Consider the following 18,628-nt stretch of genomic DNA (forward strand, 5'->3'; position numbering starts at 1 on the left):
GCAGGAGTGGCTTTGGGACAAGTCTCTGAATGTCCTTGAGTGGCCCAGCCAGAGCCCGGACTTGAACCCCATCGAACTTCTCTGGAGAGACCTGAAAATAGCTGTGCTGCAACACTCCTCATCCAACCAGACAGAGCTTGAGAGGATCTGCCAAGAAGATTGGGAGATACAGGTGTGGCAAGCTTGTAGTGTCATACCCAAGAACACTCGCGTCCGTAATCACTGCAAAAGTGCTTCAACAAAGTACTGAGTAAAGGGTCTGAATACTTATGTAAATGTGATTTCAGTTTTTTATTTTTATTTTTTTACATGTATTAAAATGTCTAAAAACCTGTTTTTGCTTTGTCATTGTGTAGATTGAGGAAAAATTATAAGTCATTCAATTTTAAAATAAGGCTGTAACTAAATGTGGAAAAAGAGAAGGGGTCTGAAATATTTTCGGAAAGTATTCGGACCATTTTGTTAGGTTACAGCCTTATTCTAAAACGTATTTAATTGTTATTTTTCCTCATCAGTCTACATACAATACCCCAAAATGACAATGCAAAAACAGGTTTTTAGAAATGTTTGCAAATTTATTTAAAAAAAAATGTACAGCACCAGTCAAGAGTTTGGACACACCTACTCATTCAAGGGTTTTTCTTGTAGAATAGTTGTGGAAACTAGTAAATAACACCATATTGAATCATGCAGTAACCAAAAAGGTGTTAAACAAATAATAATATATTTTATATATGAGATTCTTCAAAGCAGCCACCCTTTGCCTTGATGGTAGCTTTGCACACTTTTGGCATTCTCTCAACCAGCTTCATGAGATTCACCTGGAATGCATTCCAATTAACAGGTGTGCCTTGTAAAATGTTCATTTGTGTAATTTCCTTCCTTCTTAATGCGTTTGAGTTAGTCAATTGTGTTGTGACAAGGCAGGGGGTATTCAGAAGATTTGGTAAAAGCCAAGTCCGTATTATGTCAAGAACAGGTCAAATAAGCAGTGAAACGACAGTCATCATTACTTTAAGGACTTAGAAATTTTGTTCAAGTGCAGTCGTAAACACCATCAAGCGCTATGATGAAACTGGCTGTCATGAGGACAGCCACAGGAAAGGAAGACCCAGAGTTACCTCTGGATACGTTCATTAGAGTTACCAGCCTCAGAAATAGCAGCCCAAATAAATGCTTCATAGAAGCTTATGAGTAACAGTCACATGTCAACATCACCTGTTCAGAGGAGACTGTGTGAATCAGTCCTTCATGGTCAAATTGCTGCAAAGAAACTACTACTAAAGGACACCAATAAGAAGAAGAATTTTGCATGGGCCAAGAAAAACGAGCTATGGACATTAGACCGCTGGAAATCTGTCTTTGGTCTGATGAGTCCACATTTGAAATGTTTTGTTCTAACCGCCGTGTCTTTGAGATGCAGAGTAGGTGAACGGATGATCGCATGTGTAGTTCCCACCTTGAAGCATGGAGGAGAAGGTGTGATGGTGTGGGGGTGCTTTGCTGGTGACACTGTCTGATTAATTTAGAATTCAGGGCACACTTAACTAGCATGGCTACCACAGTATTCTGCAGCGATACACCATCCCATCTGGTTTGCGCTTAGTGGTACTATCGTTTGTTTTTCAACGGGACAATGACCCAACACACCTCCAGGCTGTCCAAAGGCTATTTGACCAAGAAGGAGAGTGACGGAGTGCTGCATCAGATGACCTGTCCTCCACAATCCCCAACCTCAACCCAATTGAGATGGTTTGGGATGAGTTGGACCGCAGAGTGAAGGAAAAACAGTCATCAAGTGCTCCGCTTATATGGGAACTCCTTCAAGACGGTTGGAAAAGCATTCCAGGTGAAGCTGGTTGAGAGAATGCCAAGAGTGTGCATCAAGGCAAAGGGTGGCTATTTTGATTTGTTTAACACTTTTTTGGTTACTACATGATTCCATATGTGTTATTTCATAGTTTTGATGTCTTCACTATTATTCTACAATTTAGAAAATGGTACAACTAAAGAAAACCCTTGAATGAGTAGGTGTTTTCAAACTTTTGACCGGTACTGTAAGTATTTAGACCCTTTGCTATGAGACTCGAAATTGAGCTCAGGTACATCCTGTTTCCATTGATCATCCTTGAGATGTTTCTACAACTTGTCCACATACTTTTGTGTATATATAGTGTACAATGATGAGCTTATTGTGAAACTAGTTGCTCCAGTTGATGCAAAAGCAGTGAGTAGTAAACATTTAATTCATTTGGATGGCTGCTTAAGTCGTTGTGCTTGCCTAGGTTAGCTTAGCCTACAGGTTAGCTTAGCCTACAGGTTAACTTAGCATACAGGTTAGCTTAACCTACAAGTTAGCTTAGCCAACAGGTTAGCTTAGCCTTTAGATTTTTCAGCCTACGCAAGCCTATTAGGTTGTACATGTGTTATTACCAGCTATAAACTGGGTGGTTTCAGCCCTGAATGCTGATTGGCTGACAGCCGGGGTATACACATTTATTTTTACTGCTGTAATTACGTTGGTAACAAGTTTATAATAGCAGTAAGGCACCTCGGGGGTTTGTGGTATATTTATTTCACCTTTATTTAACCAGGTAGGCTAGTTGAGAACAAGTTCTCATTTGCAAGTTCTCATGGCCAATATACCATGGCTAAGGGCTGTGTCCAGGCACTCCGCGTTGCATTGGGCATAATGACAGCCCTTAGCCGTGGTATATTAGCCATATACCACACCCCCGAGGGTCCCCAAGGGCCTTATTGCTTAACTATAGCACTCCGAAAATGTAAAATGTAGGACATGCTTTCCTCAACTACTGTGTAGGTCACTACAGTTACCTTCCAACACAACAGGATGTAGCCTAAGTTAAACCCTGCCGTCTGACCAACAGAATGGAGTCCTTTACTGTTTCTGTATCATTGTGCTGACAGCTGTGAAGTGTGAACTGAATCTAGGCCTAATTTTCTCCTGACACATTTGGGGGGGATGAGATTAGAAGACTTTAGGTGGTTTAAACTAGGCTGACACCAGAATGACTGACTATTCTTTTGCTGGAATGTGATGAGAAACGCCAATTTTTATTCTGCGCTGGGCATGGGAATAAAGCTGAAAGCCTTATTACATGTCTCTGCTCAGAATCACTTTTAATCCCCATTAACCTGCATCCCAACCAGGACTGAGGAGCAAATATGAATTGTGTATTTTGTGCTCAGGCTGCTCCTTCAGCTTTTCAGGCTGTCTTGTTTTATTGCATGGTGTTTAACATTCAGTGTGTGGGTGGGGTGGCCAGCGCAGTACAGCACGCTGTTATACTGAGATTAGTCTGATTTGTCTGCTCCACGTCTGCTGCCTTGCTAGCGAAAGTGTATGTACAGAGCTGCCACCAGATACAGTACATCACAAAAATGGCTCTTGTGTTTCATGGGCTTGTACTTTTAGTGCCTGGTAGATCATAAATTGTGAAGCCTGTTTTTAGATGTGGTGGGTTTACGCCAAGGGAAAAATAAAACCTTCTCTGTTACTCTGAGTTATATCTCCTCCAAATAGCCTAGCAATTGTGGAAGTCAGCTATTCGCCTCATACTCCTGTAATCTGAGACAATGTGTAATATGACAAATTGATAATCAATCTGTAAATTGATCACTGTACATCTGCCCCATATTGAAAGTGACTTTCTTTGACATTAGGATGGATGAAACATAATTTAATTCTAATCTCAGAATTATACATGATTAAAAGCCAGTGTAGCCTAAATCCTGTTCTGTCAATACAAGATTTTTAACGTTTGTTCTAGAACAGCAGTGCACTGAGGGCTAGCCAAGGACACCAGAGGGGTGGACCAGGGGTTGACAGAGTCCACTTGTGAAAGGGAAGGGAACTCCACCAGTGCTTAACATTTCACACTAGGAACAAAGCTGACACAGAAAACAAGCAGGCGAAAGATGTAATGGAGCCGAGGACAGACTGAGTGAAGGACTACTTTACAGAGAAGGACTGAGAGAAGGACTGCTTTACAGAGACGGACTGAGAGAAGGACTGAGAGAAGGACTGAGAGAAGGACTGCTTTACAGAGAAGGACTGAGAGAAGGACTGCTTTACAGAGAAGGACTGAGAGAAGGACTGAGAGAAGGACTGCTTTACAGAGACAGACTGAGAGAAGGACTGAGCGAAGGACTGAGAGAAGGACTACTTTACAGAGACGGACTGAGAGAAGGACTGAGAGAAGGACTGAGAGAAGGACTGCTTTACAGAGACGGACTGAGAGAAGGACTGAGAGAAGGACTGAGAGAAGGACTGAGAGAAGGACTGCTTTACAGAGACGGACTGAGAGAAGGACTGAGAGAAGGACTGCTTTACAGAGAAGGACTGAGAGAAGGACTGAGAGAAGGACTGAGAAGGACTGCTTTACAGAGACGGACTGAGAGAAGGACTGCTTTACAGAGACAGACTGAGAGAAGGACTGAGAGAAGGACTACTTTCCAGAGACGGACTGAAAGAAGGACTGAGAGAAGGACTGCTTTACAGAGACTGACTGAGAGAAGGACTGAGAGAAGGACTGAGAGAAGGACTGCTTTACAGAGACGGACTGAGAGAAGGACTGAGAGAAGGACTGAGACGGACTGAGAGACGGACTGAGAGAAGGACTGAGAGAAGGACTGAGAGAAGAACTGAGAGAAGGACTACTTTACAGAGACGGACTGAGAGAAGGACTGAGAGAAGGACTACTTTACAGAGACGGACTGAGAGACGGACTGAGAGAAGGACTGAGAGAAAGACTACTTTACAGAGACGGACTGAGAGAAGGACTGAGAGAAGGACTGCTTTACAGAGACGGACTGAGAGAAGGACTGAGAGAAGGACTGAGAGAAGGACTGCTTTACAGAGACGGACTGAGAGAAGGACTGCTTTACAGAGACGGACTGAGAGAAGGACTGAGAGAAGGACTGAGAGAAGGACTGCTTTACAGAGACGGACTGAGAGAAGGACTGCTTTACAGAGACGGACTGAGAGAAGGACTGCTTTACAGAGACGGACTGAGAGAAGGACTGAGAGAAGGACTACTTTCCAGAGACGGACTGAAAGAAGGACTGAGAGAAGGACTGCTTTACAGAGACTGACTGAGAGAAGGACTGAGAGAAGGACTGCTTTACAGAGACGGACTGAGAGAAGGACTGAGAGAAGGACTGAGAGAAGGACTGAGAGAAGGACTGCTTTACAGAGACGGACTGAGAGAAGGACTGAGAGAAGGACTACTTTACAGAGACGGACTGAGAGAAGGACTGAGAGAAGGACTGAGAGAAGGACTGAGAGAAGGACTACTTTACAGAGACGGACTGAGAGAAGGACTGAGAGAAGGACTGCTTTACAGAGACGGACTGAGAGAAGGACTGAGAGACGGACTGAGAGAAGGACTGAGAGAAGGACTGAGAGAAGGACTACTTTACAGAGACGGACTGAGAGAAGGACTGAGAGAAGGACTGCTTTACAGAGACGGACTGAGAGAAGGACTACTTTACAGAGACCAGATCTACAGTACATTCGTTTTTTCACCCCTTTCCTCTCAGCAGTCAGCACCTGCTTCACCTTCTTTTCAGAAGTAGGCTAAAGCAAATTGAGGCGCCTGTGCATCACCCAAAACACCCAGTGTTTTGACAGCAGCTCAGACTGCCAAGTCCCCATAAGACCATGCCGAGTTCTCATAAAACCACACCGGTCCCCCATAATCCCACGCCGGTCCCCCATAAAACTGTGTGCTCCTTTTTAATGTGTTGAGGACCAGTAAATATGTAAGCAGAAGAGCTGAAAGGTAATGGATTGTACAGATGAAAATATTATTGTATTAAAATAATGGCATTAAACCCAGAATGACCCCAGACATTTACAGTACCTCATCTATACCTGTTTTATGCTCACTCAATTTACATAAATCTATAGGCTCGTACTGTATCCGCACGTTTTGCTTGGGTCTCCCAGAGACCTTTCATGCTGATAATGTCATTATCATTGGTTATTTATCCACTCCTGGCCTAAGCACTGCATATTGATTTGACATTTCATCTTAACTTGAATAATGTACACTGAGAGTATAAAACATAAAGAACACCTGCTCTTTCCATGACATAATCTGACCAAGTGAATGCTATGATCCCTTATTGGTGTGACTTTTTCACGCTAGGTTTTTCATGCTCAACAGTTTCCCGTGTGTGTGTGTGTGTGTGTGTGTGTGTCAAGAATGGTCCTCCACCCAAAGGACATTCAGCCAACTTACCACATCTGTGGGAAGCATTGGAGTCAACATGGCCCAGCATCCCTGTTGGATACTTTCGTCACCTTGTAGAGTCCATTCCCCAACAAATTGAGGCTGTTATGCAAAAATGCGTTTCATGTGAACTTTCATGTGCCTTAATAACAAACTTGTATTCCATCTGTAAATACAAATAAAATGGTTAAATTAAGAGCCTAGTTGGTTTAGCCACGGAAAAGGCAGGATCCTTCCCACTAGCCATGATTGGCTGACATAATGGATGGGCTGGACATGCCAGGGGATGAGTTTAGATTGGTGTGACATGTAGCATGTTTCTGTCTATAATGTCAGCTGCTCAATATATGTTGATAGTCCTTCTTACTGCAGCTGTTTTGAAAGATATAACGTTAGCCATTGTGAACTACAAAAGTTCTGCCTCTCTTCTCAACAACATTGATGCCCTGAATTTAGCAGGCGCTATAGACAGATCAGTTGGAAAAAGTTGTGATGGGCTACTTTCTGCACACGCCACGGTCAATGTGAACCGGTGTGACCTGACACAACGCTGGTCAAACGAGAAATACACTACTGTTCAAAAGTTTGGGGACACTTAGAAATGTCCTTGTTATTGAAAGAAAAACAATTTTTTTTTGTCCATTTAAAATAACATCAAATTGATCAGAAACAGTTTAGACATTGTTAATGTAAATTAAATTACTATTGTAGCTGGAAACGGCAGATTTCTTTTTTTTAATGGAATATCTAAATAGGCGTACAGAGACCCATTTATCAGCAACCATCACTCCTGTGTTCCAATGGTACGTTGTGTAGGTTAATCCAAGTTTATCATAAAAAGGCTATTTGTTCATTAGAATACCCATTTGCAATTTTGTTAGCACAGCTAAAAAGATGTCGTTCTGATTTAAAGAAGCAATCAAACAGGCCTTTAGACTAGTTGAGTATCTGGAGCATCAGCATTTGTGGGTTTGATTACAGACTCAAAATGGCCAGAAACAAAGCACTTTCTTCTGAAACTAGTCAGTCTATTCTTGTCCTGAGAAATGAAGGCTATTCCATGTGAGAAATTGCCAAGAAACGAAAGATCTCGAACAACACTGTGTACTACTCCGTTCACAGAACAGTGCAAACTGTCTCTAACCAGAAGAGAAAGAGGAGTGGGAGGCCCCGGTGCACAACTGAGCAAGAACAAGTACATTAGAATGTCTAGTTTGAGAAACAAACGCCTCACAAGTTCTCAATTGGCAGCTTCATTAAATAGTACCCGCAAAACACCAGTCTCAACGTCAACAGTGAAGAGGCGACTCCGGGATGCTTAATCTTTTATTTTTATTGACCCGGATGAGATATCGCTTTTTCTTTGCAACTCTGGAACAGTGGCGTCTTCCTTGCTGAGCGGCCTTTCAGGTTATGTCGATATAGGACTTGTTTTACTGTGGATATAGATACTTTTGTACCTGTTTCTTCCAGCATCTTCACAAGGTCCTTTGCTGTTGTTTTGGGATTGATTTGCATTTTTCGCACCAAAGTACATTCATCTCTAGGAGACAGAACGCGTCTCCTTCCTGAGCTGTATGACGGTTGTGTGGTCCCATGGTGTTTATACTTGCATACTTTTGTTTGTACAGATGAGCGTGGTACCTTCAGGCGTTTGGAAATTGCTCCCAAGTTTGAACCAGACTTGTGGTGATGTACCATTTTTTATCTGAGGTCTTGACTGATTTCTTTTGATTTTCCCATGATGTGTATGTAAACTTCTGACCCACTGGAATTGTGATCCAGTGAATTATAAGTGAAATAATCTGTAATAGTAGTCTGTAAACAATTGTTGGAAAAAGTTATTGTGTCATGCACAAAGTAGATGTCCTAACCGACTTGCCAAAACTATAGTTTGTTAACAAGAAATGTGTGTAGTGGTTGAAAATCAAGTTTTAATGACTCCAACCTACGTGTATGTAAACTTCCGACTTCAACTGTATACCTGAAGCTGTGCCAGGCCTGCCAGGTCTGTTGATTAATCCAGCTCTAAAGCATAGAATTCACTGGCTTGTATGCCAAGCAGTAATTCTTTCAATATATCTCCTGCCATGTCACTGATGCGTCGTGAAAAAGTGTTGCTTGATGAAGGCATTGTCTGTATAGTTTTTGGGCCCTTTCCCCCAGCATTGTCTCAGCCATATCCGTGACGGCAGGAAGAATTAAGTCATCCACAATAGTATGGGGCTTGCCTGTCCTAGCCACTCAGTAGCTCACAATATGTGACGCTTCTAGCCCCTTCTTATTATTGGTATCTGTTGCTTTTATACATGTCTTACTACTCAAAAGTCGTCTTAATTCTCGCTCAAAATGCTCTTGTGGCTTATTTTTCAAATGGGCATGTTTTGTTTCTAAATGTCTGCACAAGAGTTAAGGTTTCATCGAGTTCTGAGAGAACTTTTGGCCGGTAGCATATGTACAAAAGTACTAGAACACCTTGTCATTCAAGGGATTTTCTTTATTTTTACTATTTTCTACATTCTAGAATAATAGTGAAGGCATTAAAACCATGAAATAACACACATGGAATCATGTAGTAACCAAAAAAAAAGTTAAACAAATAAATACATTTTATGTTTGAGATTCTTCAAATAGCCACCCTTTACCTTGACAGATTTGTACACTCTTGGCATTATCTTAACCAGCTTCATGAGGTAGTCACCTGGAATGCATTTGTATTAACAGGTATGCATTCTTAAAAGTTCATTTAGATAGCCCTATTTGGTGAAAGACCCAGTCCATATTATGGTAATTACAGCTCAAATAAGCAAAGAGAATCAGGCCTTCATGTTCGAATTGCTGCTAAGAAACCACTACTAAAGAACACCAATAAAAAGAAGAGACTTGTTTTGGCCAAGAAACACGAGCAATGGTCATTAGACCGGTGGGAATTTGTCCTTTCGTCTGGAGTTAAAAATGGAGATTTTTGGTTCCAACCTCCGTGTCTTTGTGAGACGCGCTGTGGGTGAACGGATGATCTCCGCATGTGTATTTCCCACTGTAAAGCAAGGAGGAGGAGGTTTTATGGTGTGGGGGGTGCTTTGCTGGTGACACTGTCTGTGATTTATTTAGAATTCACGGCACACTTGACCAGTATGGCTACCACAGCATTCTGCAGCGATGCGCCATCCCATTTGTTTGGGCTTAGTGGGACAATTATTTGTTTTTCAACAGGACAATGACAAAACACACCTCCAGACTGTGTAAGAGATATTTTACCAAGAATGAGAGTAAAGGAGTGCTGCATCAGATGACCTGGCCTCCACAATCCCCCGACCTCAAACAAATTGAGAGGGTTCGGGGTGAGTCACCCGCAGAGTGAAGAAAAAGTAGCCAAAACGTGCTCAGTATATGTGGGAACTCCTTCAAGTCTGTTGGAAAAGCATTCCAGGTGAAGTTGGTTGAGAGAATGCCAAGAGTGTGCAAAGCTGTCATTAAGGCAAAGGGTGGCTATTTGAAGAATCTCAAATATAAAATATATTTTGAATTGTTTAACCTTTCTAGCGCAGTTCTGCTAGCGACCCACCTCGACAACATCCAGTGAAATTGCAGAGCGCCAAATTCAAACTCAAACATTCATATAAATATTTAACATTCATATAAATACAAGTGTAATACATCAAAATAAAGCTGAACACTTTTTTTGGTTTCTACATGATTCCATATCTGTTATTTCATAGTTGTGATGTCTTCACTATTATTCTACGACGTAGAAAACAGTAAAAATAAAGAAAAATCCTTGAATGAGTAGGTGTTCTAAAACTTTTGACCGGTACTGTATAGCACACTGTGGCTGAGGAAAGACAGTACTCCCAATATAAGTGAGCCCCGAGTCAATGTAGTTCTCGTCATATTTGCATCTTTTTGATGGTCCAACGTCCCTGTATGTTGTTCGGTGCTTTCCTGGATAAGAGGGACAGTAGCTCTTCGGCTGCATCAGATTCACAACTGTCAGTGTCCATGCTAGCTGGGCTAACAACAAATGTAGAATTACTGATGCTAGCATTGGATGTGCTCGTGGAAGCAGAACAACTTGTGTAGTCGACAGGTGCAGGTGTAGTACTGCTGGTAGTAGCAGTACTACCAGTAGAGCTGGTATGTGTCTATGGACGTGGGCCTTACTTTTTTTTTAACCATTTATCAATTTTCGAGCAAACGGAATGTGCAGCAACATACGGACCTTTATTGGAATTCCCGCGAGAGAGAAACGGTTAATGTGACTGTCACGGCTTTCTTCTGTTGAAGGAGAGGCGGACCAAAACGCAGCGTGGTTATTGTGATACATCTTTAATGAAGATGATAAATGAACAATATACAAAACAAGAAATGTGAAAAACCGAAAACAGCCCTATCTGGTGTAACAAACACAAAGACAGGAACAGACAAACTAGACACACAACATAGAATGCCCACTCAGATCACACCCTGACCAAACAAAACATAGAACATACAAAGCAAACTATGGTCAGGGTGTGACAGTGATTGGATGTTAATTATTTGACTAGGCTACCTGTATTTGACATTGTGTTTTTATTTTTTTTACTGAACACTAGATGGTTACATTTTTATTTTGTGCAGTGAAACAAGGCTTCTCAGGCGAGGGAAAAAAAACTCACCCAAATGTATAGCCCCGTTGGAAAATATAAAAGGACTGTTTGAAAATGTGATTTAAAAAAATAAATAATAATAAAACATTTTAATCTCATTGTTATTTGGCGTACAACTGACGGCATTTGCACGTACCCCAGTTTGGGAATACCTGCTCTACAGGCATCCATCTCTTGTGTGCATTTGTCTTGGGGCGCAGTGTGCTCCTCTCTGTCAATCATACTGCCTCTGCAACAACAATAGCATCAGCCAAACTACCATACTATCTGTCCCCACAGAAAAGCATTTCAAGTGTGAAGGTGTGATTCTGTGTCACTGTGATTGAGTTTCCTGATATTGCATTAGTGTCCTGTCCTCTGAGCTGAATGGTCTTGGTTTGTTAGGGGCGTGGGCTACTGCATCTTCAGGACATGATTGAGGCTCAACATGAATCTTTCATGAATGGTCTTTTGTGTCTTGTTTTTAATGGATGTCTTTGTTGCTTTCCTTGGTTGTCAATGAATTCTAGTGACCCTGTCCAGTAATGATGCTTCACTTTATGTAAAATAAATATGTATATTATATTTATAAAGCTCTAGGCTCATAGGCTTAGGCCTACGTTTAAGGGTTTTTATCTTGTCTAATAGTTCTTTCTTTTGTGTTCTTACTCTTATTCCAGGGTCGTTGTTCAAGAGAAAACTGTAAGTACCTTCATCCACCTTCTCATTTAAAAACCCAGCTAGAGATTAACGGACGCAACAACCTCATCCAGCAGAAGACGGCAGCAGCCATGCTGGCCCAGCAGATGCACTTCATGATCCCAGGCACGAGCATGCAGCCTGTAGTAAGTATAGTTTATTATAAACTGGGTGGTTTGAGCCCTGAAAGCTGATTGGTTGAAAATCGTAGTAGACATTATAGACTGGGTGGTTCGAACCCTGAATGCTGATTGGCTGACCGCTGTGGTATATCAGGCCGTAACCCACGGATATGACAAAACATTTATTTTTAGTGCTCTAATTACTTTGGTAAGCAGTTTATAATAGCAATAAGGCACCTTGGGGGTTGGTGATCTTTCACAAGCATTTCGCTACACTCGCATTAACATCTGCTAACCATGTGTATGTGACAAATCAAATTTGATTTGATTTGATCTATGGCCAGTATACCACGGCTATAAAGGCTGTATCCAGGCACTCAAATCAAATCAAATTTATTTATATAGCCCTTCGTACATCAGCTGATATCTCAAAGTGCTGTACAGAAACCCAGCCTAAAACCCCAAACAGCAAGCAATGCAGGTGTAGAAGCACGGTGGCTAGGAAAAACTCCCTAGAAAGGCCAAAACCTAGGAAGAAACCTAGAGAGGAACCAGGCTATGTGGGGTGGCCAGTCCTCTTCTGGCTGTGCCGGGTGGAGATTATAACAGAACAGGGCCAAGATGTTCAAATGTTCATAAATGACAAGCATGGTCGTATAATAATAAGGCAGAACCGTTGAAACTGGAGCAGCAGCACGGTCAGATGGACTGGGGACAGCAAGGAGTCATCATGTCAGGTAGTCCTGGGGCATGGTCCTAGGGCTCAGGTCCTCCGAGAGAGAGAAAGAAAGAGAGAAGGAGAGAATTAGAGAACGCACACTTAGATTCACACAGGACACCGAATAGGACAGGAGAAGTACTCCAGATATAACAAACTGACCCTAGCCCCCCGACACATAAACTACTGCAGCATAAATACTGGAGGCTGAGACAGGAGGGGTCAGGAGACACTGGCCCCATCCGAGGACACCCCCGGACAGGGCCAAACAGGAAGGATATAACCCCACCCACTTTGCCAAAGCACAGCCCCCACACCACTCCGCATTGCGTTGTGTGTAAAAACAGCCTTTAGTCGTGGTATACTGGCCATATACCACACCTCCTCGTGCCTTATTGCTTAATTATACACCATCCCAAAACTCAGATGCTTCATTTCAAATATGTAGTAGTGTCTGTACTGACTGCTGTCCCTTCTCTTTTACAGCCTGCGTTCAATGTCACCCAGGGGCTTGGTACGAGCCCAGGTCTCAGCTACTCTCCTTACCTTACACCCATGACCTCCATGAGCCATGGGATGAGCCTGATACCCACGGAACTGCTCCCCAACACCCCAGTCATGGTCCCTGGAAGCCCCCCAGTCACACTCCAGAGCTCAAACTCGTCCTCCTCTTCCCCCTCACAGAAGCTATTGCGCATCGACAAACTGGAGGTATCAAATCACCTTCACACAAACAAGAACAAGGCCTTATCGTTGTCTGAGATATGCTGTATTAATACACTGAATATACAACACATTGAGAACACCTTCCTAATATTGAGTTGCAGCCCCCCCCCCTTTTCACCTCAGAACAGCCTCAATTTGTCAGGGCATGGACTCTACAAGGTGTCAAAAGTGTTCCACAGGGATGCTGGATCTATGTTGCCTCCAATGCTTCCCACAGTTGTGTCAAGTTGGCTGGATGTTCGTTGGGTGGTGGTCCATTCTTTATACACACGGGCAACTGTTGAGCATGAAAAACCTTGCAGCATTATTCTTCAGAGACTAGATACATGTCTGTTTTGTGAGGGGTGAACATGGAGCCTGAGTTCTTACCACAACTGCATTAATGCGCTTCACATCCCTTCACATGTCTTCACATCCCATGGCTTTATGTCCTTTGGGTGGTGAACCATTCTTGATACACAGGAAACTGTTGAGTGTGGAAAACCCAGCAGGGGTGCAGTTCTTGACACAAACCGGTGCGGCTAGCACCTACTTCCATACCCTGTTCAATGGCATTTAAATATTTTGTCTTCCATTCACTCTCTAAATGGCACACAAACACAATCCATGTGTCAAAAATCCTTCTTTAACCTTTTTCCTCCATCTACACTGATACGAAGTGGATTTAACGAGTGACATCAATAATGGATCATAGCTTTCATATCGATTGTCACCTTGTCAGTCTATGTCATGGAAAGAGCAGGTGTTCCTAATGTTTTGGACACTCAGTGCACGTTCATTACGGAATGCCTGTTGACTGTCAAACAGGGCACATTTCCAGGGTGCTATGACTTCATCCATCTCGTCCTGTGTGGTTGTCCTATTGTAGGTGTGTCGTGAGTTCCAGCGGGGGACCTGTGCGCGAGGCGAGACGGACTGCCGCTTCGCCCACCCCAGCGACAGCCCCATGATCGACACCAGTGACAACACGGTCACCGTCTGCATGGACTACATCAAGTCGCGCTGCTCCAGGGAGAAGTGCAAGTACTTCCACCCCCCTGCACACTTACAGGCCAAAATCAAATCCTCTCAACACCAGGTCAACCATACGGCTGTTGCAGCCCAGGCAGCAGCTGCAGCCATGGTAAGATGCTTCCCTCCAGACCCATGTGCAGCAGTAGCATAGAACACACACCATTGGCCTATATAGCTACTATAATACTGTAGCATCCCTTCTGATTAAGGGCAACTTGTCCTATTCGTTTTAAAATGCAACACATACTACATTCACGTCAGTAGGCCTACTATCTTATTCCTATTCAATTACCCTTTGTTGGTTGATTAGCTAAACTTATTGAATGTGGAGCACTGCTTTATTTATAATAATACTAATTTAGTGGGTGCTTATATTTGTCCTATTTCATACATGTACAAGTGTGCATGTTTGAATTGGAAATGTGTTTTTTTGCTAAGCCCAACTCCCCCTGAGAGTGGGTCACAGCCAAGGTCCGCCATCATCAACGGCAACCCTGGAGCAGTTAGGGATAAGTGCCTTGCTCAAGGGCACATCTGCAGATTTTTCACCTTGTCAGCTCGGACATTTGAACTAGCGACCTTTCTGTTTCTAGACCAATGCCCTAACCGCTAGGCTACCAGCCACCCTATTTTAATATACAATGTAGCTACATTATAGATTGTTACATCTAATATATGCTCTTAAGACTCAAAATGTAATTTGCCAAGTAAGTAGTAGTCCTCAATTGCCTTTAAACTGTCACATAGCGTACACAAATGTATGTTTATGCTATGTTTATCTCTTATGTGACGCTAACCTTTACCTAGCTGTTTAACTAACCTTTACCTAGCTGTTTAACTAATCTTTACCTAGCTGTTTAACTAAATCTAGGCTTTACCTAGCTGTTTAACTAAATCTAGGCTTTACCTTGCTGTTTAACTAAATCTAGGCTTTACCTTGCTGTTTAACTTAATATAACGTTTACCTAGCTGGTTCACTAACCTTTACCTATCCGTTTAACTGAAGCTAGCCTTTACCTAGCTGTTTAACTAAACTTTATGTAGCTGTTTAACTAAATATAACATTTAGCTGGTTAACTAACCTTTACCTAGCTGGTTAGCTAACCTTTATCTATCTATTTAACTAAAGCTAGCCTTTACCTAGCTGTTGAACTAAAGATAACATTTACCTAGCTAGTTAGCTAACCTTTACCTAGCTGGTTAACTAACCTTTAACTAGCAGGTTAGCTAACCTTTACCTAGTTGTTTTACTAACCTAGCTGATAAACAGCTAGGAAAAGGTTAGTTAATCTAAAGATTAGCTTTGGCCGTCTCACTTTGCTTTCATGCTTTTTGAAAATCTGTGTTCGATTTGCCAGCTGCTGCAAAGTGAACCCTGTTTCTTACAGTTACTGTCTTGTTTCATTGTGATCTATTGTCTGCTGTTGGTTTTGCCTTCATCTTAAACTTCCAAAAAGGTCCTAAGAATAAAGCCCTATCTGCTAAACATCCATAGTCAAATTCTCCAGCAGCAGCATTTGAATAGCTGATTCAACATTACTCTCATGTATACAATGTACACATTTCACATAATGGCACATTCAGACTTCTATTTTGGCTGTTAAAAACAACAACATGCATGGCCTTACATAGACTGTTCTGTATCCTCCATCCAATCTCTGCTATTTTCTGTTCCTCCATATATTTTATCATCAGTTATCATCTGTTTTCATTTTTTGCATGGTCTCAGAATTACTTAAATACTGTTGTATTACAGCACTAGTATTACTAGAGTTGGTAAATGCTTTAGTACCTTGATACACTATATATACAAAAGTATGTGGACACCTTCAAATTAGTGGATTTGGCCATTTCAACCACACCCCTTTGCTGACAGGTGTATAAAATCGAGCACAGAGCCATGCAATCTCAATATACAAACATAGGCAGTAGATTGGCCTTACTAAAGAGCTCAGTGAATTTCAACAGGGCACCTTCATAGGATGCCACCTTTCCAACAAGTCAGACCGTTGCCCTGGTCAACTAAGTGCTGTTATTGTGAAGTGGAAGCTTCGAGGAGCAACAATGGCTCAGCTGTAAAGTGGTAGGCCACACACTCACTACTGAGGTCCAAGCTGCCTCTGGAAGCAACGTCAGCACAATAACTGTTCACCGGAAGCTTCCATGACTGGGTTTCCATGGCTGAGCAGCAACACACAAGCTTAAGATTACCATGCACAATGCCAAGCGTCGGCTGGAGTGGTGGAAAGCTTGCCGCCATTGGACTCTGAAACAGTGGAAATGTGTTTTCTGGAGTGATGAATCACTCTTCACCATCTGGTAGTCCGAGGGACGAATCAGGGTTTGGCGGATGCTAGGAGAACGCTTCCTGCCCCAATGCATAGTGCCAACTGTAAAGTTTGGTGGATGAGGAATAATGGTCTGGGGCTGTTTTTCATGGTTTGGGCTAGGCCCCTTAGTTCCAGTGAAGGGAAATCTTAACGCTACAGCATGCCATGACATTCTCAACAATTCTGTCCTTCCAACTTTGTGTCAACAGTTTGGGGAAGGCCCTTTCCTTGTTCAGCATGACAATGGCCCTGTGCACAAAGTGAGGTCCATACAGAAATGGTTTGTCGAGATCGGTGTTTAAGAACTTGACTGGCCAGCATAGCCCTGACCTTAACCATATCAAACAATCAAGGGATTGGAACACCGACTGCGAGCTAGGCCTAATCGCGCAACATCAGTGCCAGACCTCACTAATGCTCTTGTGCTGAATGGATGTAAGTATCCACAGCAGTGTTCCAACATGTAGTGGACAGCCTTCCCAGAGAGTGGAGGTTGTTATAGCAGCAAAGGGGGGACCAACTCCATATTAATATCCATGATTTTGAAATGAGATGTTCGACGAGCAGGTGTCCACATACTTTTGGTCATGTAGTGATACGTCTGTTATGCTGAGGAATTTTGTAGTGTAGTGAAGGTACAGTTTTTGGCTGAAACGATGAATGACCAATGTGTTTAATAAATTTAACAAAAAGTGCAAATTTGATACCTAATCTCACAATAAACAGAGCTCCACATTCTGTACATAAGTTATCATCAATTCAGTGGGTATATCATTCTCTCTGTTCCCTATTTAGTATGACATGTAAAACACTCAAGATTACATGAATCAGACCTAGCTCTCAGTCGAGAAAAAATTCACAGGTTAAAAAATTCACAGTAGCCTAGCTAATGCCAGTTAGCCTTTTACCTCTTGTCTCTATTTCAAATTTATGTGTATCATGTACAATCCTGGTATAGCAATTGTCTGTCAATTAATGCATTACTAAAACATTTATTTAGTAGCCTAAACTGTATATTCAATTTGATAATGATTTGATAATTATGAACATATTGTGATCTACTACTGTTTCTGTTTTCTACATTAGCAAATAACCTCAGTCCTAATGTCGTTGCAAAGTATTGTTGTAATTCTAAATTCTATTAGATTAAGCTATTTAATGAGTATGGTAAATGCTTACATACTAATTCACGAGTCAGTCGTATGTTTCCTTGAATCAGTTACATTTGTTTATTGTGCATGCCTATTGTTTTGTATGTGGTGGTAAACTGCATTCAGATTTTTTTTTTTTCTCCTTCTCACCTATCCACAATGCAATGCTGTCCCCATGACGCACCTCTGCTTGCTGTTACCTGTATGTTAATACGCTTCAATCCCATTGGCACACTGCCATCATGTGCTCGCTGTCTGCTATTAAAAGACTCAGTCGACTGCCAAAGCAATGAAGCGAACCTTCGAGGCAACTGTAGACCTGGTACTTTGACCTTTCACCTTTTGCTTTGCATGTAGCTATTAATTGTACTGTAGCAACTCACGTAATTTAATTTGTCATTTATGTTTTTATAACTTCTTAAGACTCCTCTAGTATGTGTACAGAATCATTCACCGTCAGTTATCGTTCAGTAATTTAATAGGTGTTAAATTAACAGTATGAAGTTTTAGCCACTCACTAATTTGATAATAAATACCTTTTATTTTGTGATGTAATAGTTGTATACAGTTTTGCTCAACCATTTGGCAATGATTGTAATATTATTTACATACAGTATAAAGCTCATCGCCAGTGATATTATTTACATACAGTATAAAGCTCATAGCCAGTGATATTATTTACATACATGAGAGCTACTGTTAAGTGTTTTATCTGTGTTGTGTTAACATGTTTTTTTGTCCTCAGCAGGCATTCCCTTATGGCTGCCTGCAGCCCCTACCAAAGAGACCAGCACTGGAGAAGAACCACGGGGCCAGCTCCTTCTTCAACCCCAGTATGTTGCACTACCAGCAGGCTCTGGCCAATGCACAGCTCCAGCAGACAGCTGCGTTCTATCCCACAGGTATGATCCATGGCTCCACAGCCCAATTGTCTGAGTATAATCCATAATCCATAGCTATTTTATTTAATCCAGCTATCTAAATAT

General features: G+C 42.0%; 1 protein-coding gene across 15 annotated transcripts in view; it reads left to right on the top strand.

Moving 5' to 3' along the window:
• The window catches only part of LOC112252016 (muscleblind-like protein 2a), a 43,752-nt gene that overhangs the window by 16,313 nt on the left and 8,811 nt on the right, over positions 1 to 18,628 (top strand). For 7 of the 15 annotated variants that reach the window (XM_042306703.1, XM_024422883.2, XM_024422889.2 and 4 more), the window contains 5 exons: positions 11,563 to 11,727; positions 12,908 to 13,132; positions 14,016 to 14,270; positions 17,911 to 17,964; positions 18,388 to 18,544. In XM_042306703.1, the coding sequence (XP_042162637.1) occupies positions 11,674 to 11,727; positions 12,908 to 13,132; positions 14,016 to 14,270; positions 17,911 to 17,964; positions 18,388 to 18,544 (745 nt within the window). In that variant the 5' untranslated portion in view covers positions 11,563 to 11,673. The remainder of the gene's footprint in view (positions 1 to 11,562; positions 11,728 to 12,907; positions 13,133 to 14,015; positions 14,271 to 17,910; positions 17,965 to 18,387; positions 18,545 to 18,628) is intronic. The other 8 variants (XM_024422888.2, XM_024422893.2, XM_042306702.1 and 5 more) reach the window with 3 other exon arrangements.

The sequence above is a fragment of the Oncorhynchus tshawytscha genome, linkage group LG26 (genome assembly GCF_018296145.1).
Source record: "Oncorhynchus tshawytscha isolate Ot180627B linkage group LG26, Otsh_v2.0, whole genome shotgun sequence".
NCBI lineage: Eukaryota > Metazoa > Chordata > Actinopteri > Salmoniformes > Salmonidae > Oncorhynchus > Oncorhynchus tshawytscha.